The 20199-nt window shown below is 43.8% G+C and overlaps 1 protein-coding gene across 4 annotated transcripts in view; it reads left to right on the top strand.

Moving 5' to 3' along the window:
• Positions 1-20199, top strand: part of ARHGEF28 (Rho guanine nucleotide exchange factor 28) — a 305341-nt gene that overhangs the window by 206245 nt on the left and 78897 nt on the right. For all 4 annotated transcript variants that reach the window (XM_073584069.1, XM_073584071.1, XM_073584070.1 and 1 more), the window contains 2 exons: positions 9841-9971; positions 10151-10419. In XM_073584069.1, the coding sequence (XP_073440170.1) occupies positions 9841-9971; positions 10151-10419 (400 nt within the window). The remainder of the gene's footprint in view (positions 1-9840; positions 9972-10150; positions 10420-20199) is intronic.

Raw genomic sequence — 20199 nt, forward strand, 5'->3', positions numbered from 1 at the left:
GCAGGGCACGTGGTCACTACAGTCAGGAGATGAGGAGGAACAAGGGTCTTGGGCTCCTCCTTTACTTGCCCAATGCTTTGTAGTAAATTTTTTTCAAGATGAGACAAATTTGTGCAGCTTCTTACATGGCATTCAGTGGTAACGCTCTGCTTGCTTTTTACTAATGCGTGACTCTGCCATGCAGCATCAGGTAATGGCCATCAAGGTAAGAAGTGTTTTGCAGGTCTTCTGTGCTTAAAGGGATTGTCCCCCTTCAGAAAAGTTATTTCTATGAAGGGAATCGGTCGGTAGGATCAACCTACCTAAGCCGTCTGTATGGGTATGTAGGTCATAGGAAGCTGAATAAAATAGCATAGTATTTGTAATCTGATGTGTTATTCCAGAGATATCCTTGTGTTTCTTAATATTTAAAGAGTATATCCGGGACTTTATAAAAAAAAAAAAAAAAGGACCTAAGCACTAACGGGCACGTAATTGCAGTTTGACAGCCGGCTCACCTAGTTAGGCACCTAGTTAGGCAGTGGAGATCCTTCCGTCAAGCTGGGTGAGCCGGCTGTTAACTGTGAACCTCCATTCTCAGTTGATCAGCCATAATAAAAAAAACATTGGTTAGACAAAACCCCTTAAAGGGGTTGTCCGGGCTTTTCACATAATCTCAGTGCATATCTGGGCTGCAGAATGCTGACAATAAGTAATTTACCTTCTGTGGCCAGTTTGCAGCGCTTGCTAGATATCGGCTCTTGCTTGTAAGAAAAACGTCCAGGGGGGGTGTTCTGGCATTGAAATGAGAACTGGTCGTTTCCTCCTACTCTACTAAAAACCAGCCCTCTATAGCAACAACCCCACCCTGCATAGCAACAGGCCCTCCTCGACCACATGAAGAAGCCTATCCCTCCTCACACAGTAACAAATCCTCCCCCTCTAGCAGCCTCAGTGCAGAGAGCAGACCACCCAGCTGCTCTTCCCCCAGACACACGCTGAACAGTGGTCTATGGAAAGTGAAACTAGTGAGGAGGAAACGACCAGTTCTCATTTCAATGCCAGAACACAACACACCCCCCCGGACGTTTTTCTTACAAGCAAGAGATGATATCTAGCAAACGCTGCAAACTGGCCACAGAAGGTAAATTACTTATTGTCAGCATTCTGCAGCCCAGATATGCACTGAGATTGTGAAAAGCCTGGACAACCCCTTAAGGCTCTGTTCACACATTGTGTTTTTGCTGTGTTATTTTTAGGCCAAGTTTAACGTACGTTTTAATCCGCTTACAAAAAGCAGGTTTTGCTGCGTTTTTGGTGCTTTTTTTTTCTTTACTGCGTTTTTATCAGGTTACTTTTGTCTCTTGTGCATGCTGATAAAGTTTAGTGCTTTTAAAAAAAACTCATTCTAATTCGTTTGGTTTTGGCACAAAAAAAATGCAGCAAAACCTGATCCCTGCGTTTTTATACCGTTCCTTCAGCGTTTTTGCACTACCCATTGCTTTCAATGGGTGAAAAACGCTGCAAAATCGCCAAAAAGTGACGTACTGCATTTTGCAAAAAATAAGCTTTGACAAAATAAGGAAAAAAAATCCCAAGATGCTTGCATGAGATTTTGTGCCGAGAGATGCAGAAATGGTGCAGAAATTTCTGCTGTTAATACGGGTATGTGTAAGGGTAAGTTCACACTGGGCGTTTTCGTTGCTTTTTTTTCTGTAGCAAAACCTGATTTCTTGGCAGGAAAAAAGCTACGACAAAAACGCTGGATTAGGTGCATATTTGGTGCGTATTTTTGTGCGTTTTTTGTGTCTTTGTCCATGCTAATGTCCATGACTTTTCTGTGGAAAAAACACTGCAAATAATGATACCTGCGTCTTTGCAGCGTTTTTTTCAATACCTATTCAAGCCAATGGGTGAAAAACGCTGCAAAAACGCTGAAAGAAGTGACATGCTCAATGTCCAAAAAAAAGCAGCAAAGCAAAAAATCCTGATGACACAAAAAACCAATGTGTGTGCATGAAATTTCTGAAATCTCATAGGCTTTGCTGGTAATGGAAAAAGCAGCTGAAAATTAGCCTAAAAAAATCGCCCAGTGTGAACTTACCCTAAAAGTTAGGTATTTGCAGCAGAAATCTCTGCATCATTTCTGCACCTCTTGGCACGAAAAATGCTGCGTAAAATTGGCATGATTTTGACACTTTTTTTTTTTACATGCGTTTTTGTTGCAGATTTTTCACCACTAGTATGGGTGAAATTTGCAGCAAAAATGCTAAAATAATTAACATCTGCTGAACTAAATCTGCTACAGATCTAAGCAATGTGAGCGTGAGACTTCAGGAATATCATTCTCTTTGCTGGCACTAGGAAATCCTTCTGCAACATGTGCACAGGCCATTGTTGCGGTTTTCTTTGTAGTTGCCAAGTATACCAAATATTATATAGTTCAGCAGCACAGTGTTTCTCCATTTCGGACTGTCCCTTCCTTCCCAGGGCTATGGTACACTAAAGAGAAATTTGTAGGAGCCCAGGTTGTTTTGTTTTGCTGTGTGAAGAAACTGATATGTGGTGAGTGATCGCACAGCCGCTCGGTGTCTGCCAATATTCCTATTGATTTATGAAGAGCACTTTTTCCCATGGAGCACACACTTCTGTAGAACAAGCCGGTGAAGATTCATTTGTTGACAGGGGGTCTAAGGAAGCCGATGTGTTACAAGGTCTTCCTCTCGCAGCACGTTTGTAAAGATAGACGTACATGTCGCTCAATCAGTCAGTATAATAATATAACATGCCTTTTCATTTTGAAAAAGGTGAAGCCACAATGACCCCCCCATCACACCTGACACTGTATCATCCTCTGTTAGCCCTTTAACCATCCACAGTGCCACTCAATAATGACTAAAATCCAGGTGCTCTTTCGCCCTCTGTCTGCAATTTTTCTTTTTTCATTTAGCTATTGACTCTGATCATATGTAACTTACTCTTTGTGTGATGGTTATATAATGCCACATTCATCTGGGTACATAGTTGACACATTCTGGTGTTGTACACATGCATCACATACAAGCAGGCTTGGACTGGCCCACAGGAGAGCAGGAGAATCCTCCGGTGGGCCCCTGTATGAGTAGGTTACCACCCTCTTATGAGCAGAGCTTGGCACAATATGCTTGAGTCACTATGTAGAGACAAAGGCAAAATCCTATTCATGAACAATCTACCCAGTTCACTGTTATATATACATTTGTGATTGAGGATAATGTCACATTTACATGTAACTGAAAAGTGCGGCCCTGGAGTTGGTGACTGGTGGGCTCCTGGCACCTCACTACGACACTGCATACAATGTAAGTATATGCACACAGACAGTCGTCCCTTGCTGATATATCTCCCTGGTAGCCCACCAGTCTCCTTTTACCGTGACCAATGACATGGTATGTCAAAACTTGAATGTAGCAGCCAGTCTTTACTTTTAGGGTAGGTGTACACTGTCAGTAAACGCTGCGGTTTGGACCCTGCTTACTTGCGCAGCGTCCAACCCACTGCGTCCAGATGTTACAGCATAGTGGATGGGATTTCAAGAAATACCATGTCCACTATGTGTTCAGAGATGCCCGCTGCTCACCCGCAGAGACGGACTTGTGGCGCGTCTTCCCAGACCGCAGCATGTCAATTTATCTTGCGGAGACGCGCTTGTCAGTGTATTGGACGCAGTGATACCGCACTGTTCAGTGAGCACATGCGGAATCCCCTGCGTGCAATAGTCGGTAGCTCTTTAGATGCGGAGGACATGTGCTGCGTCCAAAGTGCTGTCAATTACTGAATGACTGCACATACCCTTTGGGTTACGGTCAGTGAATGGCTGTAGTGAGTGATGTCAGTAATCGCATAGTATGGTGTCCCAGGCCTTGCATGTGCTCCAGGCTCAGCTGTGATGTCAGGGCTGAGTGCCAGATTTTCTCTGCATATAGTACTACGGAGTTGGACCCAATCTGAGCATCCTACATACTGTACCTGGGAGTTCCGTATTTTTTAATACAAGGCCAGATGTCAGTCACTGCCGGGGATGAGTTTACAGACGCCCACCGCAACTCTGACTGAAAGCTAGAGGAATAAAGTGAATTTGCTCCAGGTGGCCGGGCTTTCAGTGTGATGTCTGCCTGGTATCGGAATGCTATTAACCTACCCCATATCTGCCGGTTAATAGTGCTTTTGTTTTTTACACGACAGGTTCCCTTTAGTCAAGTGAATGGAGAAAACAGGAAGACGAGCAAAGCATCAGCACAGAACTGCTATTTGGGAAAGGTTTCATGGGACGGGAGACCTTTTAAAGCTAAATAGTGAACACTGAAAACTTATGGTGTATCTGTTGTTTCAGTAGACTATCTGGACTGAGATGTCATATTGTCCCCCCCCCCCCCAAGAAATAAATAACACTATTTCTGGCATTTAGATGACCTATATGAGTGATTTTCCCCAGTTTCACCTTCTGCAGGCTTTCTTTCTAATATTATAAATACCGGTACATCAACCCCAAACAATAAGAGGGGGATAAAGAGGCGTAGGCAGCAAAATTGATCAAATTAAATATTTAAAATATTAAAAGTAAAAAAAATCAATGGGAATTTCTCAAACAGGTCAAAAAGAGGACAGTGAGAAAAAGGAGGACCAGTGTTGGTAAAATCAGTAGCAAATAAATCAATATATTAAAATGGCTGGGACTTTTCCCTGATGTCAACCAACTAATATTCAGTTCTTTCTGAACTAGTGGGTGGAGACTAGATGTTATGTCTCCTACATCTAGTACTACACACACAAGAGATTCCAGGAGGATGTAATACAGTAGTACTGATCGGTGTAGCTGTGAATTCAGCTCTAGAGTAACAGACACGCACAGTCATATGCAGGTGCTTTCTACTATCCCTATGTCTCTTTTTCACTTTCTCCTACTCATACCTTCTCTTTTAAAGGAGACTAGTGGATTATTAGTGGAGAAAGAAGCAGATATGTCTGATAAGCTCTATTACAAAGTTTCTTTTTTTATTTTTTTCAATTGTAGGATTGATTTATGCAAAGTTTGTTGACCCTTAAACGATCCCTTTCATCTGAGGATATATTTTTATTTCACATTACATACAGTTTCCTCCTTGCTGTAGTCAGGTACTAGCTCGGGGCCATTCTCTCTGCACAGTGCTCCAACAAGGGACGACTGTTCTTTGGTGTTATAGAAGGTTGCTCGCTGTTTTTCTTTCACCCCAATGTTGAAAAAAGTATTTTAGAGCAAAGCTTAAAGCTGCCATTGTGCAATAAAGTTCTCCCACACAGTGTAACTTAGCAGACCTGCAGCCTCTAGCCGCGCTGGGCTAACCTGATTCCTGCTGTTGGTAGCATATAATTATCACATTTCTTTATTTACCACGCTTCTATGTCTTCTTTTGTTTGGGAGGTAAACTCTATCCCTCCGAGATGACAGCCTGAGTGCATGTGTGGGATTAATGATCGGATGGATTGTGGCTTGGACCTCTGCCTTTTGTCAGGGGAGAAATGCAGTAATCTCTGTAAAAATGCTCAGCTTGTCGTATCTTGTTGCTGGCTGAAAATGTCTAGTTAGTCTAAAGCTTCAATTCCTGAGCCGCTCATCCCAAACCAGTGCCAGGGCTTTATTCTAAGGCTTGAGTAATTCTTCATCTCTGGTTACCTTCTTTGTGGCCACCGCTGGGGACCACTCTGCGGCAGGGGTCACTGAGTACGTTTGATAAGCAGCGCTAGGGGTTACATTTGACAAAAATGGAACATTGCTTCATGTTGAGGGGGGGGGGACTGTTTCCATTGTTTCCAAAAGGATGGCTTCAAGTTAAAAGGTAAAAAGAAAAATCCTAATAGATCATGGCAAATCTTACCTGATCCATCAGGGATCCTTGTGAAATGTAAGCAGTGATGCTCCTCTGATTCAGTGCTCGGTGAGATCAAAATTTGAAACCTATATCTGACATGTTTCTGAAAGTGCAGTTAAAGGGGTTGTCTGGCCGTAGTGTGAACGTCTGCAGTCACTCTGTGACTCCAGATTTGTGAATCCCCACAGCGCTGGCGGTCATGTGACCAAAATTAGGTGATTTGCTTACTTCCAGCCACATTTCAACTAGACTGTATCCGGCATCGCTCAGTACACTTGTAGGAAAGGTGACCTGACGGACGGAAGGACTAGTCAGAGTGAAGAAGGAAAGGTTTGCACAGTTTAGATAGGTGTCAGTTATTACAGTGGGGAAACAGCTAGGAAAATGTAGTGGACGTGCAGTACCTTGGGTTGACCATTAGATGGCAGGGAGGAGTGTGAGCAAAGGACTTGACATCCGCTTAGGGCTTTAGAAACCGTTGGTTATGGGGAGCGGGGTTACAGTGACAGGGGACCGTGAGAGCTATAAATACTGAGGGAGGGTTCCAGAAGGTTCCAGTCCCCAGGGGGAGCTCCAGTGACAGGAGGACTGCGACAGTCTGTGCGCTGTGAGGAGAATCTAAACCAGGGGGACTGAGGAGAGAGAACGTCAGGGGGGGTGGTCCTGACAGGAAGAACCGCAGAAGGGACGAGGCACTGGGTGTGAGACACCGTATTTGTCACGACGACTGATCAGTGGAAGCGCTGTTGGTTTAAGGGCCTAAGGCGGCCACAGTGACGGACCTGTCAGGAGCGTCGACGAGTGAAGAGGGGACGGTGTGTAAGTAGCGGCCCTGGAAACGGAGGGCCGTGAGGTAAAGGAAGTGCGGAGTGCTTCAGAAGGACGTCAGGCGGACGGCAAGTGAGAAATAAACTTGGACTTGTTGCACCCAGAATCTGCCTCCATCGTGTCTCTGTTTTTATCTCTGCGCGGTAAGAAGAGGGACCACCCCCCAGCTCGGCCCTCACCTCTACACACTTGCATTAAGTGAAGCTGCGCACGTCTAGTTGGTACGTGACCGCATGTATGCAAATCGTACACGTGGTCATGCGCCCTCCACTGGAGAATGCAGCAAGTAATGCGCAGTAAGCGCGATGTAAGGATTCGCAAGGTTGCAGTCACATAGAGTGAATTCAGATTTGTACTCTAAGCCCGGACAACCCCATTAAAGAGGACCTTTCACCAAATTTTTCATGTTGAACCAGACACAGGTGGTAGTAGTGGCTGCAGAGCAGAAAAAAAAAACGTTTTTTTATTTTAAAGGCAATTGAGTAGTGGTAGCGCTCCCAGTTTATGGCCACACTATGCGCATGTTTACGTAGATGGATGTCGCGGGAAGGATATTAGTTCGTGTTCACTCTCCGTGGTATATGGTGAAACTTACTGTGAAGATGAAGCTGTGGAACCGTCCTGATATCCAAGTGTATAGTGCGGGGTTTGCTGCGATGTCCCACAGTAGGGAGCACTCAGATATAACGACCGTTGGCACAACTTCTCAAAATGGTGGTGCACAAGTAGGGTCCCAAACCGTATACAAGTGCAAATTAACTTGGCACACACACGTGGAGATGCAAGTGACAATGAAATTTAATGAGTGCAGTACATACAGTAAACGTTTCGGTCAATAATGACCTTCGTCATTGTACTATATACTGTACTGAATGTACTTGTTTAATAGGGCCACCTGTCCGCAGGTGACGCGGTGAAGCGGCTTGGTATACATTTTTTGCAAAAAACGTATCGACTAAATACCCTGTATTCGTTATACAGCACTTGCTGATTACTGTCATGTTTTTTACTGCAGAGTATTTTTTGCAAATTTGTCATTTTGTGTTTTCTTGTGTTTCAATTACAAGCAGGCAGCAGCACAGTGAAGAAGAACACGCCCCCACTATAGCTTAACGCAGATTTCTCAGTGTGTGACATATGATGGCTCTGATCGCCTTTTCTAACCTTTTGCAAAAGTCTGTGTGGGGGAAGGGGCAGAGAGACTGCTTCAGATTACAAATTCTTCTTTCAACTCTTCTGATTAGAGTGTGTCAGTGTCACACTTATATCTGATGTTGTACTCGCTCTGCAGTGAGACCAGAGCTGTCGCTTCATCTCGCACATGAGTAACCCGCCTGTTCTGGACCACTCCTGCGTGAGATCTAATAAGCCTGCGGTGCTCTCACTGCAGAGTGAGCGACTAAAAGCGATGCACAACAAATAAGTCTGTTTCTAACATTTTGAGCTCCCTTCTCCAGACAGGCAGTGTGGGGGGAGGGGCAGTACAGCAGAGCTGACAGTGCTAGAAGAGGAGAGCTGATAAAAGGATTTGTAATGTAACTCTGCTGCAGTGTTCCTCCACTGATTCATGCAGGAGGTTAGCCCAGGAGATCAGGGCTGTCTGTCATATATCTCTCACACTGAGAAATCGGCTCTAAGTTATGGTGGGGGCGTGTTCTTTTTTGGAGAGTTGCTGCTTATGATTGGTCAGAATCATATAAGGAGATGCCTCCAGTGAAAGCTGTCTTATAACACCCACTTGGACATTCAAAAAGTTAACTAATTAGGTTCCAAAGACTTTGATTGCTATTATATCTGCAACAGAGAGGCGAAGTTTAAAAAAGTAAATGAATAAATTAATAAACATTGTGTTGCCAAATCAACATGAAAAATTTGGTGAAAGGTCATCTTTAAGTGGGCCAGTTTAGAAGGAAGCTGTTGCAAAATGAAGACCTACTTCAAGGGACTTATCAGGTCCTTTTAACCGCTATAATTTTGTTATATATGACTAATATTGTGTTCTAATAAGGGCTTTTCTTTTACACAAAAATTAAAACCTACCATACATATTGATGCTTTGGTTGATTGTTTGGCGAGCAGCCATCTCGCCCGACTTTCCTATACATATAGTGCTCGGCCAAAAGAGTGCTCCTATCTCCCCAAAAACAAAATCCCAGCAGTTTGAAATTGAAAGTGCCAGATCCTTAACTCTCCTGACAACTGATTGCCGGGGATCCCCATACACATTAGAGTGTCTGACCCCACCTCTTTTGGCCAGTTCAGCATACATTGGTCTAAACTATGAGGGGCCCCTATTCATCAAGACTGACATTTTGCACACCAGTCTTGATGAAGGGCCCTCTGTAGTAAGTTGGGCCAAACTTGTATTTTGCTGCTTACTGTATGTAAATGAGGCATGGCAAGCATCGTTTCTCCCAGAGTAGTCCTGCATCAGGTCTTCTAATCACATCTCACAGGGCATGATTGGCATCCTCCAATCATTCCGTATCATGTTAAAACTGCTGGAAACCATGAAGGCCATAGTGAGGAGAATGTCAGTCCTGTCCAGGGAAGTGTGACGGAGTATCTACGGCAGGGCTATTCTAGGGGAAAGCGATGCTAAGGTGGACTAGTCCTGGCTCTTTGCATATTCCAAGCTGCAGAATTGTAAAAGTTAACAACTCTTGTGTGCAAAATTAAAGTCCTTATTAGAACACATGGTCACCATTATATTATGCTATAGTGTCGGTTTGGCATGATTCGGGGATCTGTCAGGGTGCCCTTTAAGTCTATAAAGTGTTTTGAATAGATGTCTAAGCTGATTTCCATGAGATGGATAATAATTGAAATAGAATGGTGTGGAATACACCACCAGGACCCCCACAAATGTACAGAACTTGGAAATTGTATAGCCCATTCTCCCCAGTTTGCAAAATGACAATAAGGAATAGCTGAATGAAGTGACTAATTGCACAAGTTCTCTCTTCTGGAAATCTACCAATTACTGCCTGTCCAGTGGCTATGATATATTATATAGACTGGAAAACCCCATTTTATCATGCAATATATATATTTTTTTGCTTACTGATCCTGATACAAAAATATTTTATTACTTCAATATTATCATTAAATTAACATTTTTGGTTGCCTTTGTCTTTTTTTTCAGAGAAGAGTCATTCATCAGTAGATGTCCTCAAAAGGATAAGATACCCACCCACTATGCTTGCTGCAACGAGACTGTCTGCCATGCTTAATGGGAATGATGAGGTATACGTCAACTCCATGGTGGTCGATGAAGTAAGTAATAATCTTCCCTCTTCATGGAATATAATTTGTTCTTTGGGGGGCGAGTACTTTCCTCTATGTAGCAAAATGTAGACAGTTTCTGACCTACATAGCATTTTTTCTTGTCTGGTTATAGGCCACCACCCATCTACCTTCTAAATGTCCAAAATTGTATTTGTCATTGTTTGTAGGTTAATGACTCAGATGTAAATTTCTCTCACTTGAATACTGGCGCAGATGTTTCCTATCATGACCAGTCTGACTCCATCCCAATATCGGAGAGATCTCTTAGAGATGCCAGTCTCCCACCGTGTGCCTCCCCTGAGATGGCGAGTGGAGACTCGCCTTCCCGCAGTCTAACGTCCAGACTCTCCTTATCTGGAGGAACCAGTCGGTTATGCAGGACGCTGGGTTATGGCATTGAGAGGGACGCAGCTTATTCCAGTGTCAAGAAAAGAAGGTAAGAATCAAGAATCCTATATTTCTTAGAGGGGTTGTAAAAGTTTGCAGACACCTTGTGACTGCAAACTGCTGAATCATTACAGTGTGCGATAAGGACACGGTCACAGTTCCCATGTATTCCCCATGCGGGTAGATGGTCATGTGACTGCATGTATGCGATTTGCAGTTAAGTGCTGACTACTCATCAATTGAGAGACTAGTTATCACGGGGCCACAAATGGAACAAATTTGGGCACCTGACTGCCGTCCCACATGGGAAATAGAGAGGAATGATGTTAGTATGTGCATCGTTCATGGTCGCGATTAGCCAGTCTGCAGTCAGACTGGACATCCCCTTTAGGATGTGCAGGTACTAATGTGTTAAACTGATTTCATGTGTAGTGTAATACAGAGCTGCTTTTTTATTCTACAGGGAATTTAAATCATGATGATGATCGCAGATGGAGTAACACTGATTCGTCATGAATTAATCAGAATCGCCTTGGGTTTAGGTCATTATGAATATTCATATGTTTCCGGACAGAGAGGTCTAAATCTGCACAAGAAATGTAGATGAGATCCATTTAGTTTCCAGCTTATATAACTTCTGTATCTGTGATATTGGCAGAAATGGTGGCAGCAGAAATAATTATTTTATAGCTGAAAAATTTTTCATTGCGTGTTAAGTCAATTAAGTGAAGTGCCAGCTTTGCAGGACTGGCTTTGGCCATCAGAGATTGTTTTCAAAACTAGACCACCTTGTCTGGCATTGTTTTCTTTGCCTTTACTTGCATGAGAGTATTACTTTACATGGCAACGGCCGTTTCAGCAAACGTTGCATAAATCAGTAGTGCACATACATGTAAGAAACGTTCTGAAATATTTTATCAGAGAAATATTCTTCTTTTTCCCTTCCACATAACATCACCAGGAAGAGAGGATCTGCCCTCAAGGACAAGAAACCTACAGATTTAAAAGGCGTAGCCTCTCTATACGTTTCAGTGGTTTCCTGTCCTTGATGGCGACCTACAATTCCCCGCCGTCTACTGGGTAGAAAGGAGAAGTCTTACCTGAGGTGGTTGTTCCAACAGAAGATCCGTGAGCACTAATATGGGGCCCAGGATAAGGAACATGCATACCAGGATGGGAAACATATATATCTGAATGGGGGACATATATACCAGGATGGAGGGTTCTGGACGGACTCAATACTACTAGTGGGTGGGAAAAATTTGTATGTAGTTTTAAGTTTTAAAAATGCTACAAGGGCCCAATACATCTGACTAACATGTGGGGGGAACACCGGGGGGGGGGGACTGTGTGTGTGGAGGGGGGAGGCCTAGGTCCAAATTTTGCCCCGGGGCCCATCGGACTCTATGCCACTGCAAATATCCCTTCAAACCAGATGTCTCATGGATGAGGTCCCTAAAATAGACGTTGCAGCCTCTATAAAGTATCCCGTAATACTGCACTCCTCTTTGATGGTGCAGGTCTGTTGAAGGACACGTTAGATAGGAAAGTTTTCTAAAGATGGCCTGGGAATCGGGTGAGGCCTCAATTGCTTGCAATCCATCCAACTATTGTGAATGTAGTGGATTTCCTGGCAGTCCTTTTCGAACTCAGCCAGAAGGGCTCTTTGGCTTAAGAACTGGACAAGGAATTTTCATTTTAAATCCAGGTTCTGTGGTATATCATGGTATATCATCTGAAGAAGAGTTCCTGTTCGGATCAACCCTGGGCAAAATCTTGGACCAGTCTTTAGATTAAAAAAAAAGGGATTCCCGTTAACCAGTATTCCGAAGTTCAGAAAACCCTTTTGACCATCGAGAAAGAACAGACAAGTCACATCCCCGAGACAAAGGGACCCAAATTGTAAGCGGTCCAGGAACATAGGAAAGGACTCCCTAGGTGAATGGGGTTTTTTTTATCAGGGCTCCCCAAGAGATTCAGGAGACAATGATGCCAGAACCCAGGTGTGTGGAAGACTAAAAGTATTTCTTCCTGCCTGGAAAAGATATCGGTGGCTCTTGGACAACATGGGCGAAGGGTTAAAACTAGAAATTGGTACCGTTCCCCCAGAAAGGTTCATGATCTCGGAAGACTGAAAGATAGGTCAACAGGTCCTAGAATGGGAAGTCTTGTCGCTAATAGGAAAGTGAATAATCACCCCTGTCTAAGAGAGAGATGGGAAAAAGTTTTTACAGTCTTCTCTTTTTAAAAAGGAAATTGAACCGAACCTTCAGTACGATTATAAACCTAAAAAAATGTATATCAATTTTTAATAACAGAACATTTCAAAACGGAAACAATTGGCTCAGCAGTAAAACGTCAGTTCCCGGGAGGATGCTTTATGGCAACCTTAGATCTCCAGGATGTGTATTATCATGTTTCAGAAGCACCAATTCCAGGTCCTCCCCTTTGGCCTCTCAATAACCCCAAGTGTATTAACAAAATTTGGGGCAGAAATGTCTGCTCATATCAGGGAGAAAACATTCCATTAATCCAATACTTGGACGATTTTCTAATAATAGGAAAACCAGATTGTAGAATCAGATTGTAAAAGGGTGATAAATCAAGTCAAAGATATATTAATCTCGCTGGGGTGGTTAATAAATAGAAAAAAAACAGCAAAAACCCACAGAACAGAGGCAAACATTTTTGGGAATATCACTAGACTCTACTAAACAAACGTCCTTTCTTCCTAAGGAAAAAATTAGAAAAATGAACAAGTTAGCACCTGAAATGATCAAAAATCCTGTGACTGCTCTGAGGAAAGCATTGTCGATACTGGGAAACTTAACATCTTGTATTCCTCTGGTAACTTGGGCCTGAATTCAATTTCAGAGACTTCAGTAGGAAATCTTAAAGAAGGGAGAAGAAATCCAAGGGAAAATAGATGAGAAGGATCACCATCTCAAGAATTATACAGAAATCCCTAGTCTGGTTGCTCTACAAAAAGAAACTGTCGTGGGGGTCCAGAGGGAAATAAAAAAAAGCCCTGAAATCATCACTATAGACGCAAGTCCTTTTAGATGGGGAGCCCACACAGAGGGCGAGGTTCTCCAAGGAGGGGCCACCAAGTTTGGAAAATTCATTGTCAAACATGAAAAAAACTAGCAGCCATAAAATTAGCTCTACTAGCTGCTCTGCTGAGATTAAGGGGCCACCACGTAAAAGTGTAAGACAACAGGACAGACGTGGCATAAGTAAACAAGCAAGGGGGCACAAGGTCCAAAAGACTTATGAAGGAGGCAAGAGAGATAATAATTTCCCTAGGCACAAGGGAATTGCCCCATGGCGTGGATGCCCTCCTCCTAAAGTGGACCAGGGGGTTAGTCTATGCCTTCCATCCCATTTCACTGATACCAATAGTGCTGTGGAAGATTTCAACAGATCATGCTTTTTGGCCCATAAGGACTTGGTTCACATCATTGCAATGGGCCACCCATGGGTCCTTCCAGAAGTCCCAGACCAATTTTCAGCCGTCAATTCTGCATCTCAACGTGAGGGGTCTACATCTGACACTGTGGCATTTGAGTGGCAGCTTTTAGTGGCTATGGGATTCTCCAAAAACTTAATCTCTAACCTAATAAACTCTAGAAAGAAAATTACTACTAATATTTATGCTAGATTGTGGAGGAAATTTCTAACATTTATAGGATTAAATTCTTTTGAAAAAAAAATAACCTGATACCCTAGTCAGCAGTTCTGGAATTCCTACAAAAGGTGCTGGAAAAGGGTCTTAAATTGCATATTCTTGGTCCAAATTTCAGCCTTGGGGGTTCTATTCACCTGTAAAATGGCAGATCATCTTTTGATAATAAAGTTTGTTAAATCAGTGGGTCTGTCCAGTATACTGCCTCAGCCACGAACACCCTCTTGGGATCTCAAGCTAGTCCTGATAACCTTGACCAGAGCACCATTCGAACCATTATCAGAATGCACAATCATTAAGACTGTCCTTTTAGTAGTCCTTACATCAGCCATAAGGATTGGAGAATTGGAGGCTCTGTCAGCAAACCAGCCCTTGGAGTTTCCTTCCAGTTGGTCATACTTAGACCTGACACAGCCTTTCTCACTTCACTCTGCAATAATCCCAAGAATGAAAAGGAAAGGGAATTTCACAACCTAGATGTTATGAGGTGTCTTCCTTAATATGGGGAGTTTCAGAAAATCTACCTCTTTTTCTATTCTCTTTCAGGGTCCTTGCAGAGGCCAGGGGACATCAAAAGGTTTCTTGCGAGATGGGTTATGTGAAGAATATGGGGAGATTTAATAGCATCTTGCAATCCTCCCTCAGCATATGTAGCCAAAACAGGACACCTGTCTCAGCAGGTGGTCCAGCCCTACCAGCTATTATCTAGGCTCATACAGGATGATCACCTGTGGAGCCCATGCTGTGTGACTTCTTCATTCAAACTTACTCCAGTCAGCTAGGATTTCATAAGGAGAATATGGAGTTATTATACATCCTAGCCACACACCGGTTACATTTTTGAGACCTCTGGAACATGCCAAACACCTTCCAAGGTCTCGATCCGTTCTAGTACTCAAGAGTAGGGAGATACGAAGAACAGCTGGTAGGAGCCAGGTAGCAAAATAATGTTTGGTCTCCAAGTGTAACAGGGTCCCAGCCAGAAGTGCCACCCTATGACCTTCCATTGGGAAGTTATGATTCTTCATAGGTTTTGGGAGTTTTTGCTACAAACACCCAGGGAAGGGGGGGATAAGGCCCATCCCGGAAGCGGAAAGGAGCCACTTACCAAGGGGATAAAGGTTTGTGTAAGGCCTTGTGCTCTCGCTCTGTCTTTGTCATGCTTGCTGTTCACTTCTTTATAGGGGACCACGTTGAGTAATGCATTAAAAGGAATGGGAACCAGCTGGCAGCCCATGCCCCCAAGTGGCCCAGCACAGACTGTCAAAAAAACAAACCGGTAATTTACATGACTCATCTGCTTATATCTTTTTGTTATGAGTTCATTTTCCCCTTCACCATTGAGGTCTGATGAACTCCCTCTTCTGGTGAAGGAAGGTAGTGAGGCTGATTACCAAGCACCTGAGCTGGGAGAGGATGACTGGGCGACGGGGATCTCTGACTGGATATAAGGCAGCCGACGCCATTCCTCCTCGCTGGTGATTTCTCTGTGGAATTCTAGGAGACCAGTCTGATTCCTGCTTCTCAAAAGCTAAGTTTTCTGCTTTGCCTTTTTGCATTTGTGTTTTGGTTTTAGTTTGCCTTGCCTTTCTGGATTCTGCCATTCCCTGCTGGGGTGAGCTGAATTCCTTTTTTGTCAGTTGCTCTGTCTTCAGAAAATACCTGAGTACTGACATAGTCTTTTTGAAGCCTAGCGTCTTCAGGGCCTTTTTCCCTGTCAGTCGGTTGGCTCTTATTTTCATAGGGTTTTTCGCGGATTGCAGACAGCAGCTTTCCTATCCTGTCCTATCTAGTTAGCTTGGGCCCCATCATTTGCTCAGTCTATCTTTCTATCTGTGTTAGTGTTTTTTCTTCTTGCTTCACCGTCATTATTTGTTGGGGGCTGCCTATTGCTTTGGGGTCTGCTCTGGGGCAGTGTAGATTTCCATTTCTGTGTTTAGGCTAGGCAGTTCTCCGGCTGTGATCGAGGGGTCTAGGGCATCGTAGGAACCCCCCACGGCTACTGCTAGTTGTTGTTGATAGGTTCAGGGGTCTGCAATCCGATAGCTGCCAACTTCTCTGGTTTGCTGGACTTAGCTAGCATTTCTGTTTTTGCCTCCTACGGTGACTCATTCATAACATCTTTTGTACTTCACCTTCATTTGCATATCTGACCATTGTAATGCGTATAACCATTGTGTATATCATGTATTGTCTAGTGTTCCCTTAAAGGGAACCTGTCGCCACTTTTTTGGCCTACAAGCTAAAAATATCATTTAATTGTTAGCTATGCGTTCCACAACTAGTTCTGAAACCCCCTGACTCCCCATGTATCACCCATAAAAACCTTTTTTTTATTTGTCCCGCGCTGTATATTAATCTGTTCGTTCCAGCCCTATGGGCGTTGCCTCTGTTCCGTCACTCCACCCCTCCTCTGCTTGCTGAACGCATTCTTCGCTGTGAATATCGCAGGTCGCGGACAGATATCGCGCTTGCGCATTAAAATGTGACCTCGCATGTGCGCAGTGCCCAACTGAGGGCAAAGCCGAAAAGCAGTAGTGCGCATGGGTTGGCATACGCATTTGTTTCTTATTTCCCTGAAGTATTTTGCGGCCATGCGCACTACTGATTTTCGGCTTTGCCCTTAGTTGGGCAAAGCATACTGCGCACGTGCGAGGTCACAATTCAATGTGCATGCATGCGAAATCTGTACGCGATCTGCGATATTCACATCGAAGAATGCGCACAGCAAGCTGAGGAAGGGTGGAGCGACGGAACAGAGGCGCAATGCCCATCGGACCGGACAGATTAACATACAGTGCAGGACAAATAAAAAAGGTTTTTATGGGTGATACATGGGGAGTCAGGGGGTTTCAGAACTAGTTGTGGAACGCATAGCTGACACTAAATTAAATGATATTTTTAGTTGGTAGGCCAAAAAAGTGGTGACAGGTTCCCCTTAAGGCGATTTAAATATATAATTTATCGTTGGGCTGCTTTTTTATCTCATTCCACAAATCTACACATACATGTTCTCTGTTTTAATGTCACATGCTACCAGGCTGGTTTCTGGCTCAATGAGACCCCGTTAACATATACGGATTATATCTAACTAGGAACTGGTGGCAGTCCTACCGGGCTGGCGGAGCTCTGATTCACTGGTGCTATTGAAAGGGGACTCTCAGCCTGTCAGGGTTGTGAGCGATTGTGGTGCCCGTCATAGGCTGTGTGGGCCACCTTCTCACCCCTCCCAGTGCCTTCCTGGAGCCATGTGGACAGGGGGTGTATGTGTAAAACTGCCAAGCTGATCTTGTTTGTCCCTAGGGGGGTGTGGAACACCACATTGGGGCAAGTGAGGAGACCGTACCATGTGATCCCTCCGACGTAATAGTGACGTAAGTCGCAGGTGGTGAGGTTTGGGTTCATCGCGCACATCAAAACGGGAATTTCACTGGCATGCGTGTCAGGGGGTCTGGACCCCCCTACAAACTTTAAAGCTGTATCCACATCTTGGGCAAAGAAGTCTAATGTCTCTCTTGAGCAGATTTGTAGGGTAGCTACGTGGTCTTACTCTTCACCTTTCACCTTTTTTAGGCAGTATAGTTGAATATGGGTTCTTATGAGCTTTCTTTTGGGAAGAAAGTCCTGCAAGTGGTGGTTCCTCCCCAAGGGATTCCTCTGTAGTCTCTCCATGGTGCTGTCGTGGGGAAGGGAAAAATGATAATTACTTACCGGTAATTGGATTGCCCAGACCCATGACAGCACCCTCAATTTTTCCCTCACTTCTTACTCTTCCTATTTTCTTTGGTGGTGTGTTGCAAGATATATATATATATATATATATATATATATATATATATATATATATATATATATATTAGTATATATTATGAGAAAGTGGTGGTAAATATACATTGCCATAGATGTATACACTACTCAAGAAAATAAAGGGACACTTAAACAGAATATAGCTCCATGTGAAATCAAACTGTCCACTAACTCCACTTAGGAAGCAGCACTGATTGACAATCAATTTCACATGCTGTTGTACAAATGGAATAGCCAACAAATGGAAATTATTGGCAATTATCAAGTCACCCTCAATAAAGGAGTGGTTCTGCAGGTGGGAACCACAGACCACATCTCAGTACCAATGCTTTCTGGCTGATGTTTTGGTCACTTTTCAATGTGCTTTCACACTTGTGGTAGCATGAGACGGACTCTACAACCCACACAAGTGGCTCAGGTAGTGCAGCTCATCCAGGATGGCACATCAATGTGAGCTGTGGCAAGAAGGTTTGCTGTGTCTGTCAGCGTAGTGTCCAGAGGCTGGAGGCGCTACCAGAAGACAGGCCAGTACACCAGGAGACGTGGAGGGGGCCGTAGAAGGGCAACAACCCAGCAGCAGGACCGCTACCTCCGCCTTTGTGCAAGGAGGAACAGGAGGAGCACTGCCAGAACCCTGCAAAATGACCTCTAGCAGGCCACAAATGTGTCTTTGAATAATATAAGAAAAAAATACATTCTGTTTCTGTTGGTTGAAGTAATGTAGGAATCAGGCAGCTCCCCTGTATGTATTTATACGCATGTAAAAAGCATTCTGTGCGGAGAATCCACCCTGCAGGTGCAGAATGATTGAGCTGGATTTAGCTTCTCTTGTCACCTGTGGTTTTGACTATAAACGTTTAGAAAGGCAAATGAAGGGTGCAGATTATTAGAAATGCCTGCTTGCAAGTTATTCATTATTGTGACACAAGCCTGTCAATGACTTATAACTCCTCGGTGACAGGAATGACATTGGGGTATAGTAACGAGAAGTAAATTGCTTTTCTTCAAGTTAGATCTGTCATTAGTCTATGCTGCGCAATGTAAAGGCTACAGAGTATGAGGCAAGTTCGCTATTCTGGTAGCCAAAATAATAGCTCTGAGAATGAAGCATCTTCAACGCTGTGTTACAACAATGTCCTTGTCACTGTTTTTTCCTGCAAAGGTAGCGCCCCACCACTTAGCTATGTGTGAAACTGCAACCTGCTTTATTTCCGTCAATTGAACCAAGCCACCTTTCCCTCTTTGGGTAGCGATCATAGGTAGACACATACCATCATTTTACATGATGGGAATAACCCTTTAGGCTAGTTTCACACTAGCGTTTTTTTGCGCTGCGTCTCGTGCGCATACCAAACGTATGCAAAAAACGCATCATGCGTTTTGCATGCGTTTGCTGTTTTTTTGCGCATACGATTTAACCAGTTTGTCACCATGTTAACTCAAAAAGTGCAAGCGATTTTATACGCATGCGTGCGCATGTCCTAGCGCACGCGTGCGTTCCTATAGACTGTAATGCTGTTTTTTTGCGCATTCCGTGTGCTAATGTGCACATGCGTTTTTTTCTAGACCGGTCGGACGGACCAAAAATGCAACAGGTTGCGTCCGGTGGGCCTAGGCGCGCACTAAAAAAATACCGCATGCGCACGAAAACACATACGAACGCGTGCATGCGCTAGACCATGCGCACCCATGTTAAATATAGGGGAGAAATGCGCATGCGCACGATAGCGCACGAGGCGCAGCGTTAAAAAACGCAAGTGTGAAACCATCCTTAGGTCTCGGTCATCATTGTATGCTATTTTATTCTTTGTAGTGTCCCTATATTCAGATGACGGACATCTATAGGATGGTCAGTAAGTCTTAAAGGAACCTGTCATGTTAGAAATGGCATGTGATCTGCAAGCAGGAGGTACTGATCAGATCGACCTTTATATATTTCATGGGAATGCTTGCATTATTTTCATTGACGTCTCTGCTGTTTGTACCCATATGAGTCCAGTGGCTTACCTGCTCAGGGACTGACAGTCTGGACTTCGTCCAAAGATAGCTGTCAATCTTTAGTAGGACCACCCATTGGACTCGCATGCACATAAACACCTGGGATTTCAATGTATAAAATGCAAGTTGCGCTACATTCACACATGCATGGAAATTTTATTATCAATTAAAAATTGACCTTTCTTTTCTTTTTCTGCATGTGTCATCCATATTGCCTCTGTTTGCATCCATTTTTTTTTTACTTAACCAAAGAAATGTCTTTGGTCTCAAGCCATTAAAGGACCCCTGGAAGGTCACATGTTAAGCAGCAGATCTGTTGGATACGGTTGGAAGCACATC

Source organism: Dendrobates tinctorius, unplaced genomic scaffold, assembly GCF_039654945.1.
Source record: "Dendrobates tinctorius isolate UK_male_01 unplaced genomic scaffold, ASM3965494v1 ptg000083l, whole genome shotgun sequence".
NCBI lineage: Eukaryota > Metazoa > Chordata > Amphibia > Anura > Dendrobatidae > Dendrobates > Dendrobates tinctorius.